The sequence below is a fragment of the Crocodylus siamensis genome, chromosome 1, assembly GCF_052110815.1.
Source record: "Crocodylus siamensis isolate JL-2025a chromosome 1, ASM5211081v1, whole genome shotgun sequence".
Classification (NCBI taxonomy): domain Eukaryota; kingdom Metazoa; phylum Chordata; order Crocodylia; family Crocodylidae; genus Crocodylus; species Crocodylus siamensis.
In genome coordinates, this window is record NC_143395.1 from 419,969,967 (window position 1) to 419,989,240 (window position 19,274).

General features: G+C 57.1%; 2 protein-coding genes, 1 non-coding gene and 2 pseudogenes across 4 annotated transcripts in view; all 5 read left to right on the plus strand.

Moving 5' to 3' along the window:
- Positions 1-19,274, plus strand: part of LOC149875521 (uncharacterized) — a 159,745-nt pseudogene that overhangs the window by 40,002 nt on the left and 100,469 nt on the right. The gene's annotated exons all lie outside the window — the stretch shown is intronic.
- On the plus strand, positions 8,065-9,765 carry LOC149875523 (uncharacterized). Its single transcript, XM_090030926.1, has one exon. It carries the CDS (start codon positions 8,092-8,094, stop codon positions 9,721-9,723), a length of 1,632 nt encoding a protein of 543 aa, XP_089887052.1. The 5' UTR covers positions 8,065-8,091; the 3' UTR covers positions 9,724-9,765.
- Positions 13,665-13,803, plus strand: LOC149875524 (U1 spliceosomal RNA; annotated as a pseudogene).
- On the plus strand, positions 14,448-14,611 carry LOC149875525 (U1 spliceosomal RNA). Its single transcript, XR_016440093.1, has one exon. It is a non-coding gene; the product is annotated as a U1 spliceosomal RNA (small nuclear RNA).
- On the plus strand, positions 15,333-17,033 carry LOC149875526 (uncharacterized). The gene has a single exon (XM_090030925.1). It carries the CDS (start codon positions 15,360-15,362, stop codon positions 16,989-16,991), a length of 1,632 nt encoding a protein of 543 aa, XP_089887051.1. The 5' UTR covers positions 15,333-15,359; the 3' UTR covers positions 16,992-17,033.

Genomic DNA, 19,274 nt, shown 5'->3' on the forward strand with positions numbered 1-19,274 from the left:
GGTAAAACCTTCCTGTCTGGGGACACAACGCTCGGCTGCCGTCTTGCACAGTGGGTTGTTTTACGTTCCCCGTTGAAGTCGTGTTGCTCTCATCTCTCCCTTTTCTCTTCTCCTCTCCCGTGTGCTGAGTTGTTCTGTTCTTGTACGGGAGCTCCCTGCACCTCTGGTGGGACGGGGACATATCGATCACATGCACAAATACGCATCTAGAGCCTCCAAATTGTTGCGTAGAGCTGGGAGCATGTGAGCTCGGACCTCTCCCGAGGACAGACCCTTGGCTGACTTCAGTTCACTGCAGGGAAGCAATGACAACGTCTCTCAGCTGAGGCTCTGCCCCTTCAGGGTAGAGGATCCTCTGTCATTTCCTGATCTTGTCTGGAGGGAAAATGCTTGAAAGCTGTTTTCCAGATTGGGCAGGTGCCCAGGGCTTCTTTGGGAAGGCTTACACTGCAGTATAAGGTAAGCCATCGAAGGAATTGCTCCTTGTTGCATAAAACACAACCGACTGAGCACATGTCTGAGGACAAGTCTCACGTTGCACGCTTGGTGCTGGTTAACACATAACAGATGAGGATGTTTCTCAGCTTTCACTGCCGCCTCCTTTCTGAATCTGGTAAATGTGTAATAAAAGCAGCAGTATAAAATAGAAAGTGCTTTGCTGTGTAGACGTGTGCAGACTTGTTGCTACAAGTGATGAAGCATTTTGGTGCATCTGTCTATATAGTATAGCACCAATAATCTGTCGGGTAGGGGAGGTTGGGGCAGCCACTGTGCTGGCCCCAGCAGTGTTTCCTGGGGGAAAAGACATTTTCTGAGGGTGCCTTGAGTTGAATGAGTCTAAAAACAGTGGAGAACCAGTGATGTGGCCTGAGAGGCAGCTAGCTGTGTTAGCGTGAAGTCAGACAGATGGCAGGATCGAGATGCCCCTTGTAGACTCAGGAGGGCTCAACCCCTGGCCCATGGGGCAGATCCTGCCTGCAGACCAAGTCACCCATCCCCACAGCTCCACTGATTTGGTGGTGGGTGAAATTTTGGAGTTGTTGGGAGCCCCCGGAAGTAGCAGAGGGAAGTAGGAGACTGGGGCACACGCTCTGGGCACCGACCCCAGGGGCAGGAGGCAAAAAAATCGTAGCGGCTGCACTGCCAGGAGCACCGCTGGGGATGCTGTTCTCCCCTCCCTGCTGCCCCCCACCCCCGGCACCCTGTACCCCGGGCACTCGGGCACAGTGTGACGTGTGCTGGGCCTGGGCCACTTGTGCCGTCCCACCCACGTGAGGCCCGTGGTGCGTGGCCCTAGACTCGCACACCAGAAAGCTTGAGCACCGCCAGACTCATCAGAGGGTAAGAAATGATGTGCAGAGAGCAGGTGTGCAATGCAGAGGTGTTTATTTTAAATATAAAAGGGAATGGAGGGAGAGAGGGGAAAGGGGGACAGCGCTGAGAGAGGTGAACAAAGTAGCCAGGTAAAACCCCCAAGGGATGCAGGGATGTGGAAGTGACGGATGAGAGTTTGGAGCCGGTCCCTCTCCATGGGGCGCTGTGCATGGGGGCTTGGGAGACGACCCCTGGGCCAGGGCAGCAGCAGGGTCCAGGCGGGAGCAGCTCCTGTGATTAAGACCCCAGCCCCCCCACCCCAGGGGCACCGAGGGGCTGGCAGTCGGGGCGCGGGGGGGGACAGTCTGTGCCACGGGTCGTGGCAGGGACAGGGATTGGCTCAGGGCTGGGCTGGGGCCGGGCACAGGGTCAGGGGAGCCGCGTTCCTGCCCCCAGCATTGACACCAGTGTTGCAAAAATGCGCGGTTCGTTTCTTGGGAGGCGAAGAACTCTCAGACACACACTATTAGCAACACAAAAGGTATATTTGCAAATAGGGTTGGAGTGGAAACAAAGGACCACTCCGCCCCCGAGGAAAACTCTCAGCTGGCTTTTATCCCTCTTCTCTTGGCCACGTGTGCAGAAACAGGAACTCTTACAACTTATTTCCGGTTCATGCAAACATATATGTAAACATGTCACTTCATACGTCCCATGTGCATTATAATTAACTACTTAAGTATGCGGGGCAGATAGGCATATATGCATTAGCTAATTACGCACGCTCAGAAAAGCTAGGTCATCAAAAGTTGAAACCCTCCTCCTCTTCCAAGGAGACTGTTGAATTATAGCTCTTGTAATCTGCATGACAAAAAGCAGATGGAAACTGAAGGAATGTGAGGGTTGAGAGTGATTTAGTATAACAAAGAGATAGTAAGTTGAAGGAGAAGGAGGGAAATGTCCTTGGTGGTGTTTCTCCTTATCAGGTACGAGATACAAACTGTGCAGTTCTAACAACACTCTATCCATTATGCGTTTCTAATAATATTTCTAACACAGATGCGTGATCAAAAGGCTACCTCAGCCACACTGTTTGCTCTCTAGGATTTCTAAGATATTGCTCAACCCTGAACCCTAGTTTAACCTACCCCCAGTAATCAATAAAGTTCTCCTTTGTGACTGGTGTGGGAGACTTATTGAGGGGTGGGTCTAAATTATGCCTACGAGACCCCTTAGGTCTGCGGACTAAGGGAGACTTTACTTTTTGCCCCCTTGACTTGGGGAAGTGCCCAAAGTGCCTGTACCGGGTCGAGTACCCGTCGGACTATTAGGCCTGTGTTTCCCCGAGGACACAGGGCTGAGACAGTCCCTTCTCAGGGTGGTGGGGGCGGCGTTACCCCCAGACTAGCGAGTGTGCTCCGGGAGAGGGGTCGGCCGAGCATAAGGCGCCCCTAGGGAGGCAGTCGGAGCCTGGCAGGGGGTCGGGCGCAGGGAGGTGGGCGGCTCAACGCAGGAGCGCCCCCTACTGGCCCGCCACAGCCACGGCTGCCCTGCATGATGTTCTCCAGCATGTGCCACAGCTCTTCTGCATTAAGAAGCCTGTCCCTGCCCTGAGATAACTGCAGGGGAGAAGGGAGGCTGAGGAGGGGCTTCCTGAGACTAGATCCATCCCTGCTGGGTGATCAGAGCTATCCCAGCAAGAAGGCCCTTCCCCAAGCCATCCGTCTCTGACATCTTAACTCCCAGCAATGTGATCTGTTTTAATGGCTATGCAGAGCCCTTTTCAATATGCGTACACGCACAACATCTGGCTCCCACCCACAGCCCAGAGCAGGGCCCTTGTCTGGGGAATGGGGTCACACTGGTGTCTAGACGGAGCAGAACAGAGAGCTGGTGTCAGCCCCGGATGGAGCTGGGACTCGAGCGGCCCGTTTTCACCATGGCCAGGCCTGTGCTCTGTCTGACTTCCCTCTGCTCAGAGGGGCTGGACCAAGAGCCCCCAGGTCCAGAGAGGAGTCGGGAGAAGTATATGCAGGTTTCCCTCGATTTATGTGGTAGATACATTCCCAGGGAACAGTGCATAAATCGAATTCACATAAAGCAAACCCACTTTACAATGAAAGACACAGAGATGTGTTCCCAGGGCTGTGAGGGAGAGGGGAGTAAGGCTGAGGTTAGGGAAGGTGTGGGGAGAGGGGTGCAGCCCCGTGGCTGCAAGCAGGTGGCGTCTGCTGTTCCTGGGGCTGCAGCAGGGGCTGCACATTGCAAATATGGGAATCGCATAGATGAGAATTTACCGCTCATAGAACAAAGTTGAGGTACAAAAGGGTCATCGCATAAGAGTGAATTCACATAAACTGAACCCACATCAGTTGAGGGAAACCTGTATCTGAAGTGGGTAGTCTCTAGTGACACTTTTACACATGTGCCCAAGGCAGTGCTGAGTGCTTTTAATTATCAGTCCACACTAATGGAAGTGCCCAGTGCTGCGCTGTGTTGGGTCCAGTTATGTAAGTGGTGCAGCGTGCATCAGCACTGAGAAAAGGGCAGCAGTGCATTTTTCTCATGGTGAACTAAAGCACATTGAATGTGTTTTACTTTAAATTGCACCTCCCACCATTTTTCTCAGTGTTGATATGTGCTGCACCACTTATACAACCACACCTGATGTAGCGCCGAGTGGATTCACGATGTGCTCCAGCAGACTCGATTAATCCAGTTTCCTCTAATGCGCTGGATTTCTAGTGCATCAGAGCAGACTCAAAGGATCTGTATCAATGCCCTAGAGTGCCACCTTGCCCTCCCTTTTGTCTGCCTTTGCTGCTAACCATTTGTCTCTTCTGGATTTACAAGGGCCCCTTCCCTTGGTCTCTGACTCAGGGAACTAAATCCACGGCTGGGATGCATAGTGAAATGTAGCCAGCCGGCAGGGCCTGGGACTCTCCCCTGAACCCGGTGGGCTGAGGTGTGGCTGGAAGACCCAGGCCTATTCCTCCTCCAACATATACCTGGCCCGTCCTGTCAATGCATGTGCAGGGCCCTGTCCCCTCTCCTTTGTCCCTGCTGGGCCCAGGGCCAGAGAGCTGACCCCCTGCCGAGGGAGGCCATGCTGTCCTCTGCCCGCTCCGGCCAGGCTGCTCTGCCTGCATGTTTGCCTATGTCCTCCTTTTTGGTATGGTGCGGTTGAAGCTGCATTGGCAGAGTTCATGGCTCCTGTCCAGTGTCATTTCCCTCTGGTCTTGCACTCTTCCCCAGCCCAGTTCAGAGTGAATGGACCGGACCAGCCCGTTGTTGCCTCTGTGGGAGAAGTCGTGGTCCTTCCTTGCCGCCTGTCCCCTGCGACGAGCGCGGAGAGCATGGAGGTGCGGTGGTTGAGGTCCTCGTTCTCTCCATCCATGCACCTATACTATGACAGCCAGGATCATCCTGGAGAGCAGATGCCGGAGTATGTCGGGAGGACTCAGCTCCTGAAGGACAACATCACCTCTGAATACACGGGGTGTGACCCTCCGACCACGGGCAGTACACCTGCTTCTTCCAGGCTGGTGTCTCCTCTGCAGAGGCTCTGCTGGAGCTGCAGGTCACCGGTGGGTAACTCCTGCTAGAGTCTGGGCCTGCCCATAGTGCACTGACTGGGGCTGGAGGGCTCAACAGGAGCAGATGCTAGTTCACTCGCCAGTCCCCAGAGTCCCGTCTTAGTCTCCCGTTCCTGCAATGTGCGCTCCCTGCGAGCAGTTCAGGAGGGTTTTCCATTGACATCCTGTCCTGAGTGTAGCCTGAGGTCTGTCGAGGTCTGGAGCACACTGGGACAGGACCATGGGGCTGGGGCTGAAGTTTGACAGAATTTTTAACACTTCATTTCATTAACATGTCATATGTAACGGTGGCGATATGGGATGCTGTAACTGTGGTCCAGGGGCATAGCGAGAGGAAAGGATTTTTTTTTGTTGATATCTTTCCAGTTATATTGATCTTTATGCAATTTTGAATCTCTTAGATATATTTTGATATTCGTCTACATGTTGGTTATATTGATTTTGATGTTATTTTTTGTATATTGATTTGTCTCTCGCATAACAACACAAAGCAGGGGCTTGGACTAGATGAGACCTCCTGAGGTGCCTTCCAGCCCTACTTCTTATGATTACAGGAGCCCATGTACTTCTATTTCCTGTTAATCCCTAATAAGAATTATTGCCCTTACTGTGTGGTCACAACTAGGATGACATGGGGATAGCAGAGACACGGGGTCCATGCAGCACTGTTCATCTCAGGGCCCCTGGCTGTTGCGACTGCTGAGATCAGTGCACGGTTCGCAGGGAGCACGAAGGGCCCTCCCCAGGGCATTGGGTTGGAGGCTCAGAGAGGAGAGCCCTGGGCTCTGAGCGCCCCGACTCACTCTGTGCAGGCCCAGAGCGCTGGCAGGGGAGGAGAGGAGATACAAACCCGGATGCAGCACCAGGCTCCCAAGGAGACAGACATCGCCTGAGACACCTCACTGCTCGTCTGGTGCAAGGCCCAACTGAGTCCAGTTCTCCTTTAACCATGAGAGTTCATATGCTCACAGCCCTCGGGAGAGCACTGCGAATGGGGTTGTTGTTGGTCCATTGGTAGCTCCCGGGGTGCGAGAGCAGGCGCAGGAGTCCCTGAGGGCCACAGCTGGACACGGCACTCGAGCCCCTTGGTCCTGACTGCGCCCTGGGGTCAGCCTGCGCCGCCCGGCGTGAGGGGTCACATGGAGATTCAGGACAGCCTCACACTGGCACAAAGCTCAGCTTTCGCCCTCTGCCTGGAGGAACATTGCTTGTTTCTGGTGATGTGCTAGATGAGGAGCCACTTCCCATGAGGATCCCCTGATGCCCTGAGATAAAGGGGTCCTGCCCCTCTCTGCTGCTGCACTGCTGGGCGGGGGGGCAGCTCGGGCTGCTGGCTGGGGCGCAGGGGCAGACCTGGGGGTGCGGTGCCCTGGCGCACTCCCTCCTGCTTTAATCACTGCTTCACCCCCAGTTTCAAACCAGCTGCCTGGCAGCACCAGCAGCACTTCTAGTCTGGCAGCGCTGAGGGAGTCGGGTCCCTTCATGGCTCCTTAAAATAGAGAAGATCCCTTTGAATGTCTCGACTGGGCAGGTGTTAATGAGGCTTTCTTCTCATTAACTGGCTTGATGTTCTCCCAGTCAAGCTGCTCTTTGTTCTGCAGTGCTGCGGTCTGTGAGCGGCTCCTCCTCGTGACGCTCCTCTCGCAGACCTGCACTTTGCTCTTAACTCGTCCAGGGGAGTTATATTTGTGGTGGCATCAGTCTGAGACTGCACAGTGCAGCCCTAGGCCCCGGCATGTTAGTAAAGCTTCCAGATCATTTTTAACTGGAGAAACCAGTGTGGTGCTCTGTATGTAACACTGCACCTCACCGTCTGCACCCCTCTTCTCAAACCTGCAGGTCTGCCCATGCTGGGTGGTGGGAGCTGGTGCCGCTGGCTCAGGGGGCTGGTGCTACTTCCCCCACATCTCCCCAGCCCACCGCTGCCTGGCTGCAGGGTGGAGAGGATGCCACTCCGTGTAGGGGCATGAGGGCAGCTCTGCCATCCCCCGACCAGCCCCAGACATGGACCCCTGTTCTGGACACGTGGGGGAGGTGTTTTGAGGTGGGGGGAGAGGTCAGAAGCAGGTAAAGGACCAGGGGGAATCCTTCAAACCCTTCCCTCCTTCTCTGGGCACCTGCTGCCTCCGAGTGTGTGGTGGGTGTGAGACCCCTGAGCTTGGCGTGTGCGCCAGTGGCTGGCTTGTCCAGCTGCAGAAAGCTGCTCTCTGTCTAGCATAGGGGTCAGCAATGTTTTTGGGCAGAGCACCAGAAACATCCACAACCTCAGCTTGTAAGATATTGGGGTGCCGGGGCAGATGGCACGGGAGCCGAGATGTGCCCAGTCCTTGTTGTGACAGTACAGACTTCCCCTTCCCCACTGCAAACTTGAGGCACACGAATGCCAGAACGTGCCGCACGCTGGCACCCAGGCTGGGATTGCTAAGCCCTGCTCCTGCTCCTGTTTGTAGGGACTATCAGCTAGCCCCACTTCCACAGAGCTGGGGTGCACCCGGGGTGAGAACAAATGCCTTCAGGTCAGGGGCATCACAGCTGGCAGAGGTCCCGTAAGGTGAGGACAGTTATGCAGGGGTTGACAGGGGAGAAATGAAGGGGACAGCCCTGTGACAGGCTGGTTCCTGCGCAAAGGCTCGAGGTCTGGGGTCACTTCCCTTGTCTGGGTGCTGGACCCAGCTCTCTGTAACGCCTGGGAAGGCTGATGGACCCCGTTAGTGTCACGATGGCTCCCTCTGCCACGGGCCTGATGAGAACCTGTGATCATCCTCTGCCCTTGTTAGTCCTAGGCATTGCCCTCCAAAATGAATTGACATTTTTAAAATCCTGAACCACGGTGAAGGCACGCTGCAGAGCGCACCGCTGGGTGCACTGTTTCCTACGTGTTTGTGAGTCGGGGGGTTTCTCATCTCTGCCCCGCTGCCTGTGAATGCCCTGTCTCCCCAGCCGTCCTCCTCCCTGCTTCTATTGCTCCCTTGCCCTCACCCCTCCTTTCTCTCCACTCAAGTTAATTCCTCCATTTACTTTCCCTTTGGCCCCTTGGCCCCTCGGCCCCTCCTCTCTCTTGTTAGAAGCTGACTTGCAGGAAATCCTGGCAGGGGAAGCAGCGTGACCACGTCGGCGAGCTCCCCCCGGCCGGGGGGGACCGTGAGCTGTGAGGTGGTGTGACTGCTGGCTTGCTGGAGCGATGGAGGTAGTGGAGCAGGACGGAGAGGTTCGGTTGCTGGAGGAGGCGGCGCGGAAGCAAGCCTTGATTCTTGAAGAGTATGGATCGGCAAGTGTTTCGTCTAAGATGCTGTTGGCTTCGACAATGAAGAGCATTTCCGGTGAGCTTTCTGGCGGCATGGCGGAGGAGGTGGTTGGGGACTGGTCCACGGTGGGCCGCGGAGGCAAGGTGGTGTCTTCGGAGAGGAAGAGTGGGAATGTTGCTGGGCAAGAAGGTTCTAGAGAGGGGGCGGTCCCGCTGCCGGAAGGGAGGCGGAGCTCTGCAGAGAGCAGTAAAGCTGCCCGGAAGGGCCCGGAACCTTCCTATCGTTTGTGGGAAGAAGGAGACCCCCGAAGAACGCTGAAGCTGCGGGTCAAGGCCACTTTGACTCCAGAAGGGGTCAAAGGGAAAACAACTATGTTGAGAGCAGACTTTATGTCCAGGGTGCTTTTCGAAGAGTTGCATGTGAGCCCGAAAGATTTAAGTTGTGTGGTGGCTTTTGATAACTTCCGCCACTGGAATATCACCTTTTGGAGGCGAGAGGCGTACGCGGCCTTCTGGGCCCGCTACGCGGAAGTAGCAGACAAGGAGGAATTACGGGGTCTGCATTTTGAAGCAGGCCAGAAGGCACGGGAGAGAGTTTTATACTTGAAAATGTATACAGATGATTTAGAGCATGCAGATGTCAGAAGGTGGCTGGAGGGGCGGGTCGAAAAGATCCTGGATATTCAGCGGGTCCTGGATCAGTGGCAAATCTGGACCGGGGCATGGAGAGCCAGAGTCCTCCTGGACGAAGACCCCAGACACCCCGGCGGGGTGAGACACCTGCCCTCTGTCGTGTCCATAGGGCCCTATCGCGGATACGTGACTTATCATGGCCAGCCAAAACTGTGTAGCAGGTGTGGCTTGGCGGGGCACCTGGCTGCCTTCTGTAGCCTGACAGTCTGCTACCGGTGTGGTGGCAGGGGGCACCGGGCACAAGCCTGTCAAGAGGAACTGAAATGTACCGTTTGTGGAGGTGAGGGGCACCTGCAGCGCCAGTGCCCCCGGTCCTACGCGAACAAAGCCCGAGAGGCCTACGCAGCAGAGGAGAGGGATCAAGAAAAGCCAGAGGAGGCGGAGTCCACCAACCCGGATGTAGACACCTTCCTAGTGGAGGAAACACCGGAAGCGGAGCAGAGACACGGCGTGATCGAGGCGGCTGACCAGCTTTTGGAGTCGGGAGGAGAGGAACACATGGAGGAGGAGCAGAGCGAGGCAGCGGGAGAAGGGGCACACGAATCGGACTCGGCAAGCATGGACTTGGACCTGTCTGGGGAGAAGGGGAAAGAGCCCTCCCCTGCAAAAAGAAAGAAGAAGCGAAGGGTGAAACCTATGAAAAAGAGACTAGAGGAGGAAGGGGGAACGGTCCAGGAGACAGAAGGGACTGCACTGGAAAGAGACAAGGGGAAGAGCGGGGAGCTGCTGGTGGAGGGACAAGAGGTTGAGGAGTCTGGGAGGGCGGATGTTTATGGCTACCTCAGCCCGACTGCCATCCAACATCTGGCTAGGGCCACAGGGATGCGGAGAGTGGGGGAAGAGAGCTCAGATCCCAGTAGCGGAACGGATGTTTAAGGAGGTAGGCTTGTGTCTGGAAAATAGCCACGATGGCGTTGACGATAGCATCTTTAAATGTAAGAAGTATATATGGGAGGCAGAGATGGGAGTCAATGCATAGCACCTTACAAGGTCTGGAGGCGCAGGTGTTGGGCCTCCAGGAGTGCGGGATCCCCTGGGGAAGAAAGTACGACTATCTGGAGAAGCGCTGGGAGGTGGGACCGTCGTGGTGGGGGGGCTCAAATGAGAATCGAGCGGCAGGAGTAGGGTTCTTGATGAGGGAGCGGGGTTTGAAAATCAAAGGGCAGCAGGTCCTGGAAGAAGGGCGACTGCAAAAGGCTGTGGTTGAGGTGGAGGGCGTGGAGGTGACGTTGTACAACGTCTACGCCCCGGCCGAGAGAACGGAGAGGGTGCGTTTCTTCCGCAAAATGGGGATGTGTGTGGGGGGTGGAGGGCCGCGGATCGTGATGGGGGATTTCAATTGTATACTTGAAGAGGGTGGGCGGGTCGGGGTTGGGGAGGGAGTCGGGATGGATAGTACAGGGAAGTGGTTGCGGGGGTGGATTCAAGATGAGGGGCTCCAGGATATTTGGGCAGGGACAGGAGTCTTTACTAGAGTGGATCCCGGTGGGCGGAGCCAATCGAGAATCGATTTTGTGCTGGTGTCGGAGGGGCTGGCAATCCGTGGCAAGCGACTGATAGACGTCAGCTTCTCGGATCACCGTGTGCTGTGGGTGGAAGTGGGCATCGGGCAGGGGCTGAAACAGGGCAGAGGGGTCTGGAAATTAAACGTGTCCTTACTGGACGACCCAGAGGAATGCATGGCCTTTGAAAGGGCGTATCGCCAGTGGCAATCCTTACAGCCCCTTTTCCCAACACGCTGGGACTGGTGGGCAGAAATCAAGCAACGCGTGCGGGAGTGGTTCACCGCGGTGGGGAGGAAGCGGGCGTGGCAGAGGAAGAAGGAGTTAGTGCATTTACAAGGGGAAGTGCAAAGGTTGTGGGAAGAGCGGAAGAAGGGGGCAGCCGTACAGGGAGAATGGGAAAGGGCGAGGGAGGGAGTGAAAAATTGGTTCCGGACCAGGATGCAGGAGCGGATGTTCCTGGCCAAGGCGGAGTGGGTGGAGGAGGGTGAGGAATGGGGCAAGTTTTTCGCCTTGCGGGTGAGAAGGAAGAAGCGGGTGATGGGGGCGGTCCGCACGGCCGAGGGAGGGAGGGTGGAGGCTGTGGATGGGGTATTGCGGGAGGTGACTAGGTTCTACGGGGATTTGTTTTGTAGGAAAGCGGGGAGGCGAGAAGACCTGGAGGGGCTGGTGGGGAGTTTGGAAGCCAAAGTGGGGGAAGACGGGAGACAGGGGCTGATAAAGGAATTGACGGAAACCGAGATGCTGGGGGTCTTGAGGACAATGCCTTTAAAGAAGACCCCGGGAGGTGACGGGATCCCGGTGGAATTTTATGGGAAGTTTTGGGAGTTAGTGAAGGGGGACCTGCTGGCCCTGTTTAAGGAAATGATGGATCGGGGTCGGGTAGGGGAGGGCTTTGCCCAGGGAGTCGTAGTCTTGATCTATAAGAAAGGGGGACGGGAAGACATTAAGAACTGGAGACCGATCACCCTGCTGAATTCGGATTACAAATTATTTTCCAAGATCCTAGCGACAAGGATGGGGGAGGTGTTACCGCAGGTGCTGGGCGGGGAACAAATGTGCGTGGTGGGGGGGCGGCGGACGACACACACGCACTGGCTGCTCCGGGATACGCTGTCGTACATTATCGACCGGAAGTGGAACACGATAGTGGCGAGCTTGGACCTGCAAAAGGCGTACGACAGCATCGGGCACGAGTTTCTGTTTGGGGTTCTGGCAGGCATGGGGATGCCGGGGGAATTTGTGGGGTGGCTGCGGGCGCTGTACGGGAGGGCAACGAGCAGGGTGCTGGTGAGGGGCTTCCTGGGAGAAGCCTTTGCAGTGGATTCGGGGGTGAGGCAAGGGTGCCCGCTGTCACCGGGGCTCTTTGTTTGTGCCATCGAGCCGCTGGCACAACGAATTCGAAGAGATAGGGTGATCAGTGGGGTTCGAGTGCCGAGGGGCGGGGAATTAAAAGTCCTCCTGTATATGGATGACGTGACGTGCGTGGTGCGGGACGAGGCGTCCTTAGAAAGAGTGATGAAGCACGCTACGGAGTTTGGGGAGGTGTCTGGAGCCAGAGTGAACACGGACAAGAGCGTAGTCCTGGCGGTGGGGAACTGGGGGGATTTGGGGAAATTTGGATTGAGAGTGGAAAGGGAGGAACTGAAAATCCTGGGCGTGTGGATGGATAGCCATGGGAAAGGGAAGCGGGCTTGGGAAGTGTTAGAAGGGAGAGTCAAGCAGACGGTGGGGTTGTGGAGCACCCGGCATTTATGCGCAAGGGGAAAGGTGCAAGTGATCAAACAGTGCCTGTTGCCAAAGATCTTGTACACGGCGATGGTGTACCCCCCGTCCTGGCTACAGGCCCGGCGGGTCCAGCGGGCATTATGCCTCTTCTTTTGGGGGGGGAAGACAGAGAAGGTGGCCAGGACAGAGTTATATAAGGAAGAGGGCTTGGGGGGATGGGCTCTCCCGAATATAGAGGTTTTTGTTTACGCGCACTTTCTGAAGATGGTCGTGAGGGAAGCGAGGGGCGCAGCGGGACCGGTTTCCAACCTGTGCGTTTTCTGGGGGGGAAGGCTCCTACAGAGGCTGGGACTGTTTGGGAGCGGGTGGCGGGGGGCGTGGGCTTGGCGGATGTCACTCCCTTATGCACGCCTCGGCTCCTTTGTGGCCAGGGAAGGCTTGGCAGGGTTAGGGCTGGAAGGGCTGGCGGATGCCAGGAAAGTCCTCAAGTTCCTCAGGGGGAAGCAGAGAATGGCCGATGTCGGGGAGTTGAGCACGGACAAAGTCCGCAGGGTGTGGAGAGGGTTGGTGGGGAAGGAATGGAAAGGGGAGCACGAGGAGCTGGCCTGGAGGGCCGTGAGAAACGCACTGCCAGTGCGACAAGTACTCTATCGATGGGGGCTCTCACGGTCCCCCAAGTGCCCAAGAGAACTTTGTGACGAACCCGAGTCCGTGGAGCATGTTTTGTGGGGCTGTTTTTATGCACAGAAGGTGTGGGGGAGGGCGGCGGTGTTTTTGAAGGAGACAGGGAGGGCAACGGGGATCACGAGTGAAAACGTGCTCTATGGTTTGACAGAGGGGACGGATGGGTCGTGGGGTGTGAGGGTGCTTGTCACATGTATTAAAGTAGCACTTTGGAAAGTGCGTTCCCTCCTAGCACTAAAGGGCTCGTGCTTTTCAACGGTAGAGTGTCTGCAATTAGCGATGCACGAGTTGTATTTCTATAGAGGTGGAGGAAAGCAGAGAACGCAAGGAGGGGATACAACGCCCTGGGAAGGGCTGGACTTCAGAGGGTTGTTTCAGCCCCGCGTAGGCATAGGGTAGACTACGGGACAGTCCTTGTTGTCAGAAAGAGTGGCTGGGGGATTTTCATTACCTTTCCGTGACATTATATAAGAAGCAAGGGTAAGCTGTTCACTGAGGGGAGTTTTCAGCAAATGGAATGACACATTGTTTATTATGTGGGTTTTTCTGTAATTTCTTGACATTGTCTTTTTATTAACTTTGTGAAGCCTCAGGTGGGGTCCTTTCTTCCCAATGTGTTTGATAGTGCCTGTTTTTCCCAGTAAAAGCTAAAGAAAGAGTGGGTGACGGATTTCTTGGATCAATGTGTGAACCTTTAATTAGATGAGAAGCAAGGGTAAGATGTTCACTGAATGAAGTTTTCAGTAAATTGAATGGGACATCGTTTCTTATGTGAGTATTATGTAATTGCTTGCAACTGTATTTGTGTTCTCTTTGTCAGGCCTCATGTTGGGGTCCTTTTGTAGAATGTGTTTGATAATGTCTGTTTTTCTAATAAATTGTTTCTAATAAAAAAAAAAAAAAAAAAAAAAAAAAAAGAGCTCCCCAGGGCGAGGCCTGCCCCTTGCACTCTGGGCATGCTGACCCCTGCGATTTCCCCAAATGCGGGAAACTCGACTGCATAATTTGTGGTAGTGGGGGACTGCGTGCGCGCTTTCCCCCGCCTGCCTTCCTCGCGCGGTGCCAAAAGCAGCAGCAGCGGCGGTGGGTGGGGCCGGGCCGGGCCGGGCCGGGCCTAGCCGACTCCAGCTCTCTGCATGTAGCATGCAACAGGGCAGGGTAGAGCCTTCGTCGAGCGTCGTCGCCGCCGCCGCCGCCGCCGCCGCAAAAGAGGGCAGGAGAGGGGAAAAGTACCCTGGTAGCTGGCCGGCCGGAGGCGGCTGCCACTCGCCCGCCTGCCTCCCTGCAGGCCTTTGGAGCTGCCACCAGGGGGCGGCTGGCTGGCTGGCTGGCTGGTCGGCTGGCTGGTAAGGGCAAGGACCGGGACCGACCGGGACGGGGACGGGGACGCTGGCCAAGACGGCCGTGACGATGATGATGACGAGGAGGCTGCCGTTCGCGGGGCCGCCCGCCCGCCCAGCTGTGGTGCTGGGGGGTTTCCGGTATCCTTCTGCCTGTGGCAGGGCCAGGGAGCAGGAGGACGCAGGCGAGTGGCCAGGGGAGGCCGGGCTCTGGGAGATGCAGCGTGGTGGGGACGGGGCTTGCGGCTGAGCGTGAAGGCAGGGCAGCGGAGGCCTCGGCTGTACTCGCCAGGCCCGCAGAGGGGCGCAGGGCTGGGCGGGACCCCGTGCCAGGGCCCAGCTGGGCATACTTACCTGGCAGGGGAAGCAGCGTGACCACGTAGGCGAGCTCCCCAGGGCGAGGCCTGCCCCTTGCACTCTGGGCATGCTGACCCCTGCGATTTCCCCAAATGCGGGAAACTCGACTGCATAATTTGTGGTAGTGGGGGACTGCGTGCGCGCTTTCCCCCGCCTGCCTTCCTCGCGCGGTGCCAAAAGCAGCAGCAGCGGCGGTGGGTGGGGCCGGGCCGGGCCGGGCCGGGCCTAGCCGACTCCAGCTCTCTGCATGTAGCATGCAACAGGGCAGGGTAGAGCCTTCGTCGAGCGTCGTCGTCGCCGCCGCCGCCGCCGCCGCAAAAGAGGGCAGGAGAGGGGAAAAGTACCCTGGTAGCTGGCCGGCCGGAGGCGGCTGCCACTCGCCCGCCTGCCTCCCTGCAGGCCTTTGGAGCTGCCACCAGGGGGCGGCTGGCTGGCTGGCTGGCTGGTCGGCTGGCTGGTAAGGGCAAGGACCGGGACCGACCGGGACGGGGACGGGGACGCTGGCCAAGACGGCCGTGACGATGATGATGACGAGGAGGCTGCCGTTCGCGGGGCCGCCCGCCCGCCCAGCTGTGGTGCTGGGGGGTTTCCGGTATCCTTCTGCCTGTGGCAGGGCCAGGGAGCAGGAGGACGCAGGCGAGTGGCCAGGGGAGGCCGGGCTCTGGGAGATGCAGCGTGGTGGGGACGGGGCTTGCGGCTGAGCGTGAAGGCAGGGCAGCGGAGGCCTCGGCTGTACTCGCCAGGCCCGCAGAGGGGCGCAGGGCTGGGCGGGACCCCGTGCCAGGGCCCAGCTGGGCATACTTACCTGGCAGGGGAAGCAGCGTGACCACGTCGGCGAGCTCCCCCCGGCCGGGGGGGACCGTGAGCTGTGAGGTGGTGTGACTGCTGGCTTGCTGGAGCGATGGAGGTAGTGGAGCAGGACGGAGAGGTTCGGTTGCTGGAGGAGGCGGCGCGGAAGCAAGCCTTGATTCTTGAAGAGTATGGATCGGCAAGTGTTTCGTCTAAGATGCTGTTGGCTTCGACAATGAAGAGCATTTCCGGTGAGCTTTCTGGCGGCATGGCGGAGGAGGTGGTTGGGGACTGGTCCACGGTGGGCCGCGGAGGCAAGGTGGTGTCTTCGGAGAGGAAGAGTGGGAATGTTGCTGGGCAAGAAGGTTCTAGAGAGGGGGCGGTCCCGCTGCCGGAAGGGAGGCGGAGCTCTGCAGAGAGCAGTAAAGCTGCCCGGAAGGGCCCGGAACCTTCCTATCGTTTGTGGGAAGAAGGAGACCCCCGAAGAACGCTGAAGCTGCGGGTCAAGGCCACTTTGACTCCAGAAGGGGTCAAAGGGAAAACAACTATGTTGAGAGCAGACTTTATGTCCAGGGTGCTTTTCGAAGAGTTGCATGTGAGCCCGAAAGATTTAAGTTGTGTGGTGGCTTTTGATAACTTCCGCCACTGGAATATCACCTTTTGGAGGCGAGAGGCGTACGCGGCCTTCTGGGCCCGCTACGCGGAAGTAGCAGACAAGGAGGAATTACGGGGTCTGCATTTTGAAGCAGGCCAGAAGGCACGGGAGAGAGTTTTATACTTGAAAATGTATACAGATGATTTAGAGCATGCAGATGTCAGAAGGTGGCTGGAGGGGCGGGTCGAAAAGATCCTGGATATTCAGCGGGTCCTGGATCAGTGGCAAATCTGGACCGGGGCATGGAGAGCCAGAGTCCTCCTGGACGAAGACCCCAGACACCCCGGCGGGGTGAGACACCTGCCCTCTGTCGTGTCCATAGGGCCCTATCGCGGATACGTGACTTATCATGGCCAGCCAAAACTGTGTAGCAGGTGTGGCTTGGCGGGGCACCTGGCTGCCTTCTGTAGCCTGACAGTCTGCTACCGGTGTGGTGGCAGGGGGCACCGGGCACAAGCCTGTCAAGAGGAACTGAAATGTACCGTTTGTGGAGGTGAGGGGCACCTGCAGCGCCAGTGCCCCCGGTCCTACGCGAACAAAGCCCGAGAGGCCTACGCAGCAGAGGAGAGGGATCAAGAAAAGCCAGAGGAGGCGGAGTCCACCAACCCGGATGTAGACACCTTCCTAGTGGAGGAAACACCGGAAGCGGAGCAGAGACACGGCGTGATCGAGGCGGCTGACCAGCTTTTGGAGTCGGGAGGAGAGGAACACATGGAGGAGGAGCAGAGCGAGGCAGCGGGAGAAGGGGCACACGAATCGGACTCGGCAAGCATGGACTTGGACCTGTCTGGGGAGAAGGGGAAAGAGCCCTCCCCTGCAAAAAGAAAGAAGAAGCGAAGGGTGAAACCTATGAAAAAGAGACTAGAGGAGGAAGGGGGAACGGTCCAGGAGACAGAAGGGACTGCACTGGAAAGAGACAAGGGGAAGAGCGGGGAGCTGCTGGTGGAGGGACAAGAGGTTGAGGAGTCTGGGAGGGCGGATGTTTATGGCTACCTCAGCCCGACTGCCATCCAACATCTGGCTAGGGCCACAGGGATGCGGAGAGTGGGGGAAGAGAGCTCAGATCCCAGTAGCGGAACGGATGTTTAAGGAGGTAGGCTTGTGTCTGGAAAATAGCCACGATGGCGTTGACGATAGCATCTTTAAATGTAAGAAGTATATATGGGAGGCAGAGATGGGAGTCAATGCATAGCACCTTACAAGGTCTGGAGGCGCAGGTGTTGGGCCTCCAGGAGTGCGGGATCCCCTGGGGAAGAAAGTACGACTATCTGGAGAAGCGCTGGGAGGTGGGACCGTCGTGGTGGGGGGGCTCAAATGAGAATCGAGCGGCAGGAGTAGGGTTCTTGATGAGGGAGCGGGGTTTGAAAATCAAAGGGCAGCAGGTCCTGGAAGAAGGGCGACTGCAAAAGGCTGTGGTTGAGGTGGAGGGCGTGGAGGTGACGTTGTACAACGTCTACGCCCCGGCCGAGAGAACGGAGAGGGTGCGTTTCTTCCGCAAAATGGGGATGTGTGTGGGGGGTGGAGGGCCGCGGATCGTGATGGGGGATTTCAATTGTATACTTGAAGAGGGTGGGCGGGTCGGGGTTGGGGAGGGAGTCGGGATGGATAGTACAGGGAAGTGGTTGCGGGGGTGGATTCAAGATGAGGGGCTCCAGGATATTTGGGCAGGGACAGGAGTCTTTACTAGAGTGGATCCCGGTGGGCGGAGCCAATCGAGAATCGATTTTGTGCTGGTGTCGGAGGGGCTGGCAATCCGTGGCAAGCGACTGATAGACGTCAGCTTCTCGGATCACCGTGTGCTGTGGGTGGAAGTGGGCATCGGGCAGGGGCTGAAACAGGGCAGAGGGGTCTGGAAATTAAACGTGTCCTTACTGGACGACCCAGAGGAATGCATGGCCTTTGAAAGGGCGTATCGCCAGTGGCAATCCTTACAGCCCCTTTTCCCAACACGCTGGGACTGGTGGGCAGAAATCAAGCAACGCGTGCGGGAGTGGTTCACCGCGGTGGGGAGGAAGCGGGCGTGGCAGAGGAAGAAGGAGTTAGTGCATTTACAAGGGGAAGTGCAAAGGTTGTGGGAAGAGCGGAAGAAGGGGGCAGCCGTACAGGGAGAATGGGAAAGGGCGAGGGAGGGAGTGAAAAATTGGTTCCGGACCAGGATGCAGGAGCGGATGTTCCTGGCCAAGGCGGAGTGGGTGGAGGAGGGTGAGGAATGGGGCAAGTTTTTCGCCTTGCGGGTGAGAAGGAAGAAGCGGGTGATGGGGGCGGTCCGCACGGCCGAGGGAGGGAGGGTGGAGGCTGTGGATGGGGTATTGCGGGAGGTGACTAGGTTCTACGGGGATTTGTTTTGTAGGAAAGCGGGGAGGCGAGAAGACCTGGAGGGGCTGGTGGGGAGTTTGGAAGCCAAAGTGGGGGAAGACGGGAGACAGGGGCTGATAAAGGAATTGACGGAAACCGAGATGCTGGGGGTCTTGAGGACAATGCCTTTAAAGAAGACCCCGGGAGGTGACGGGATCCCGGTGGAATTTTATGGGAAGTTTTGGGAGTTAGTGAAGGGGGACCTGCTGGCCCTGTTTAAGGAAATGATGGATCGGGGTCGGGTAGGGGAGGGCTTTGCCCAGGGAGTCGTAGTCTTGATCTATAAGAAAGGGGGACGGGAAGACATTAAGAACTGGAGACCGATCACCCTGCTGAATTCGGATTACAAATTATTTTCCAAGATCCTAGCGACAAGGATGGGGGAGGTGTTACCGCAGGTGCTGGGCGGGGAACAAATGTGCGTGGTGGGGGGGCGGCGGACGACACACACGCACTGGCTGCTCCGGGATACGCTGTCGTACATTATCGACCGGAAGTGGAACACGATAGTGGCGAGCTTGGACCTGCAAAAGGCGTACGACAGCATCGGGCACGAGTTTCTGTTTGGGGTTCTGGCAGGCATGGGGATGCCGGGGGAATTTGTGGGGTGGCTGCGGGCGCTGTACGGGAGGGCAACGAGCAGGGTGCTGGTGAGGGGCTTCCTGGGAGAAGCCTTTGCAGTGGATTCGGGGGTGAGGCAAGGGTGCCCGCTGTCACCGGGGCTCTTTGTTTGTGCCATCGAGCCGCTGGCACAACGAATTCGAAGAGATAGGGTGATCAGTGGGGTTCGAGTGCCGAGGGGCGGGGAATTAAAAGTCCTCCTGTATATGGATGACGTGACGTGCGTGGTGCGGGACGAGGCGTCCTTAGAAAGAGTGATGAAGCACGCTACGGAGTTTGGGGAGGTGTCTGGAGCCAGAGTGAACACGGACAAGAGCGTAGTCCTGGCGGTGGGGAACTGGGGGGATTTGGGGAAATTTGGATTGAGAGTGGAAAGGGAGGAACTGAAAATCCTGG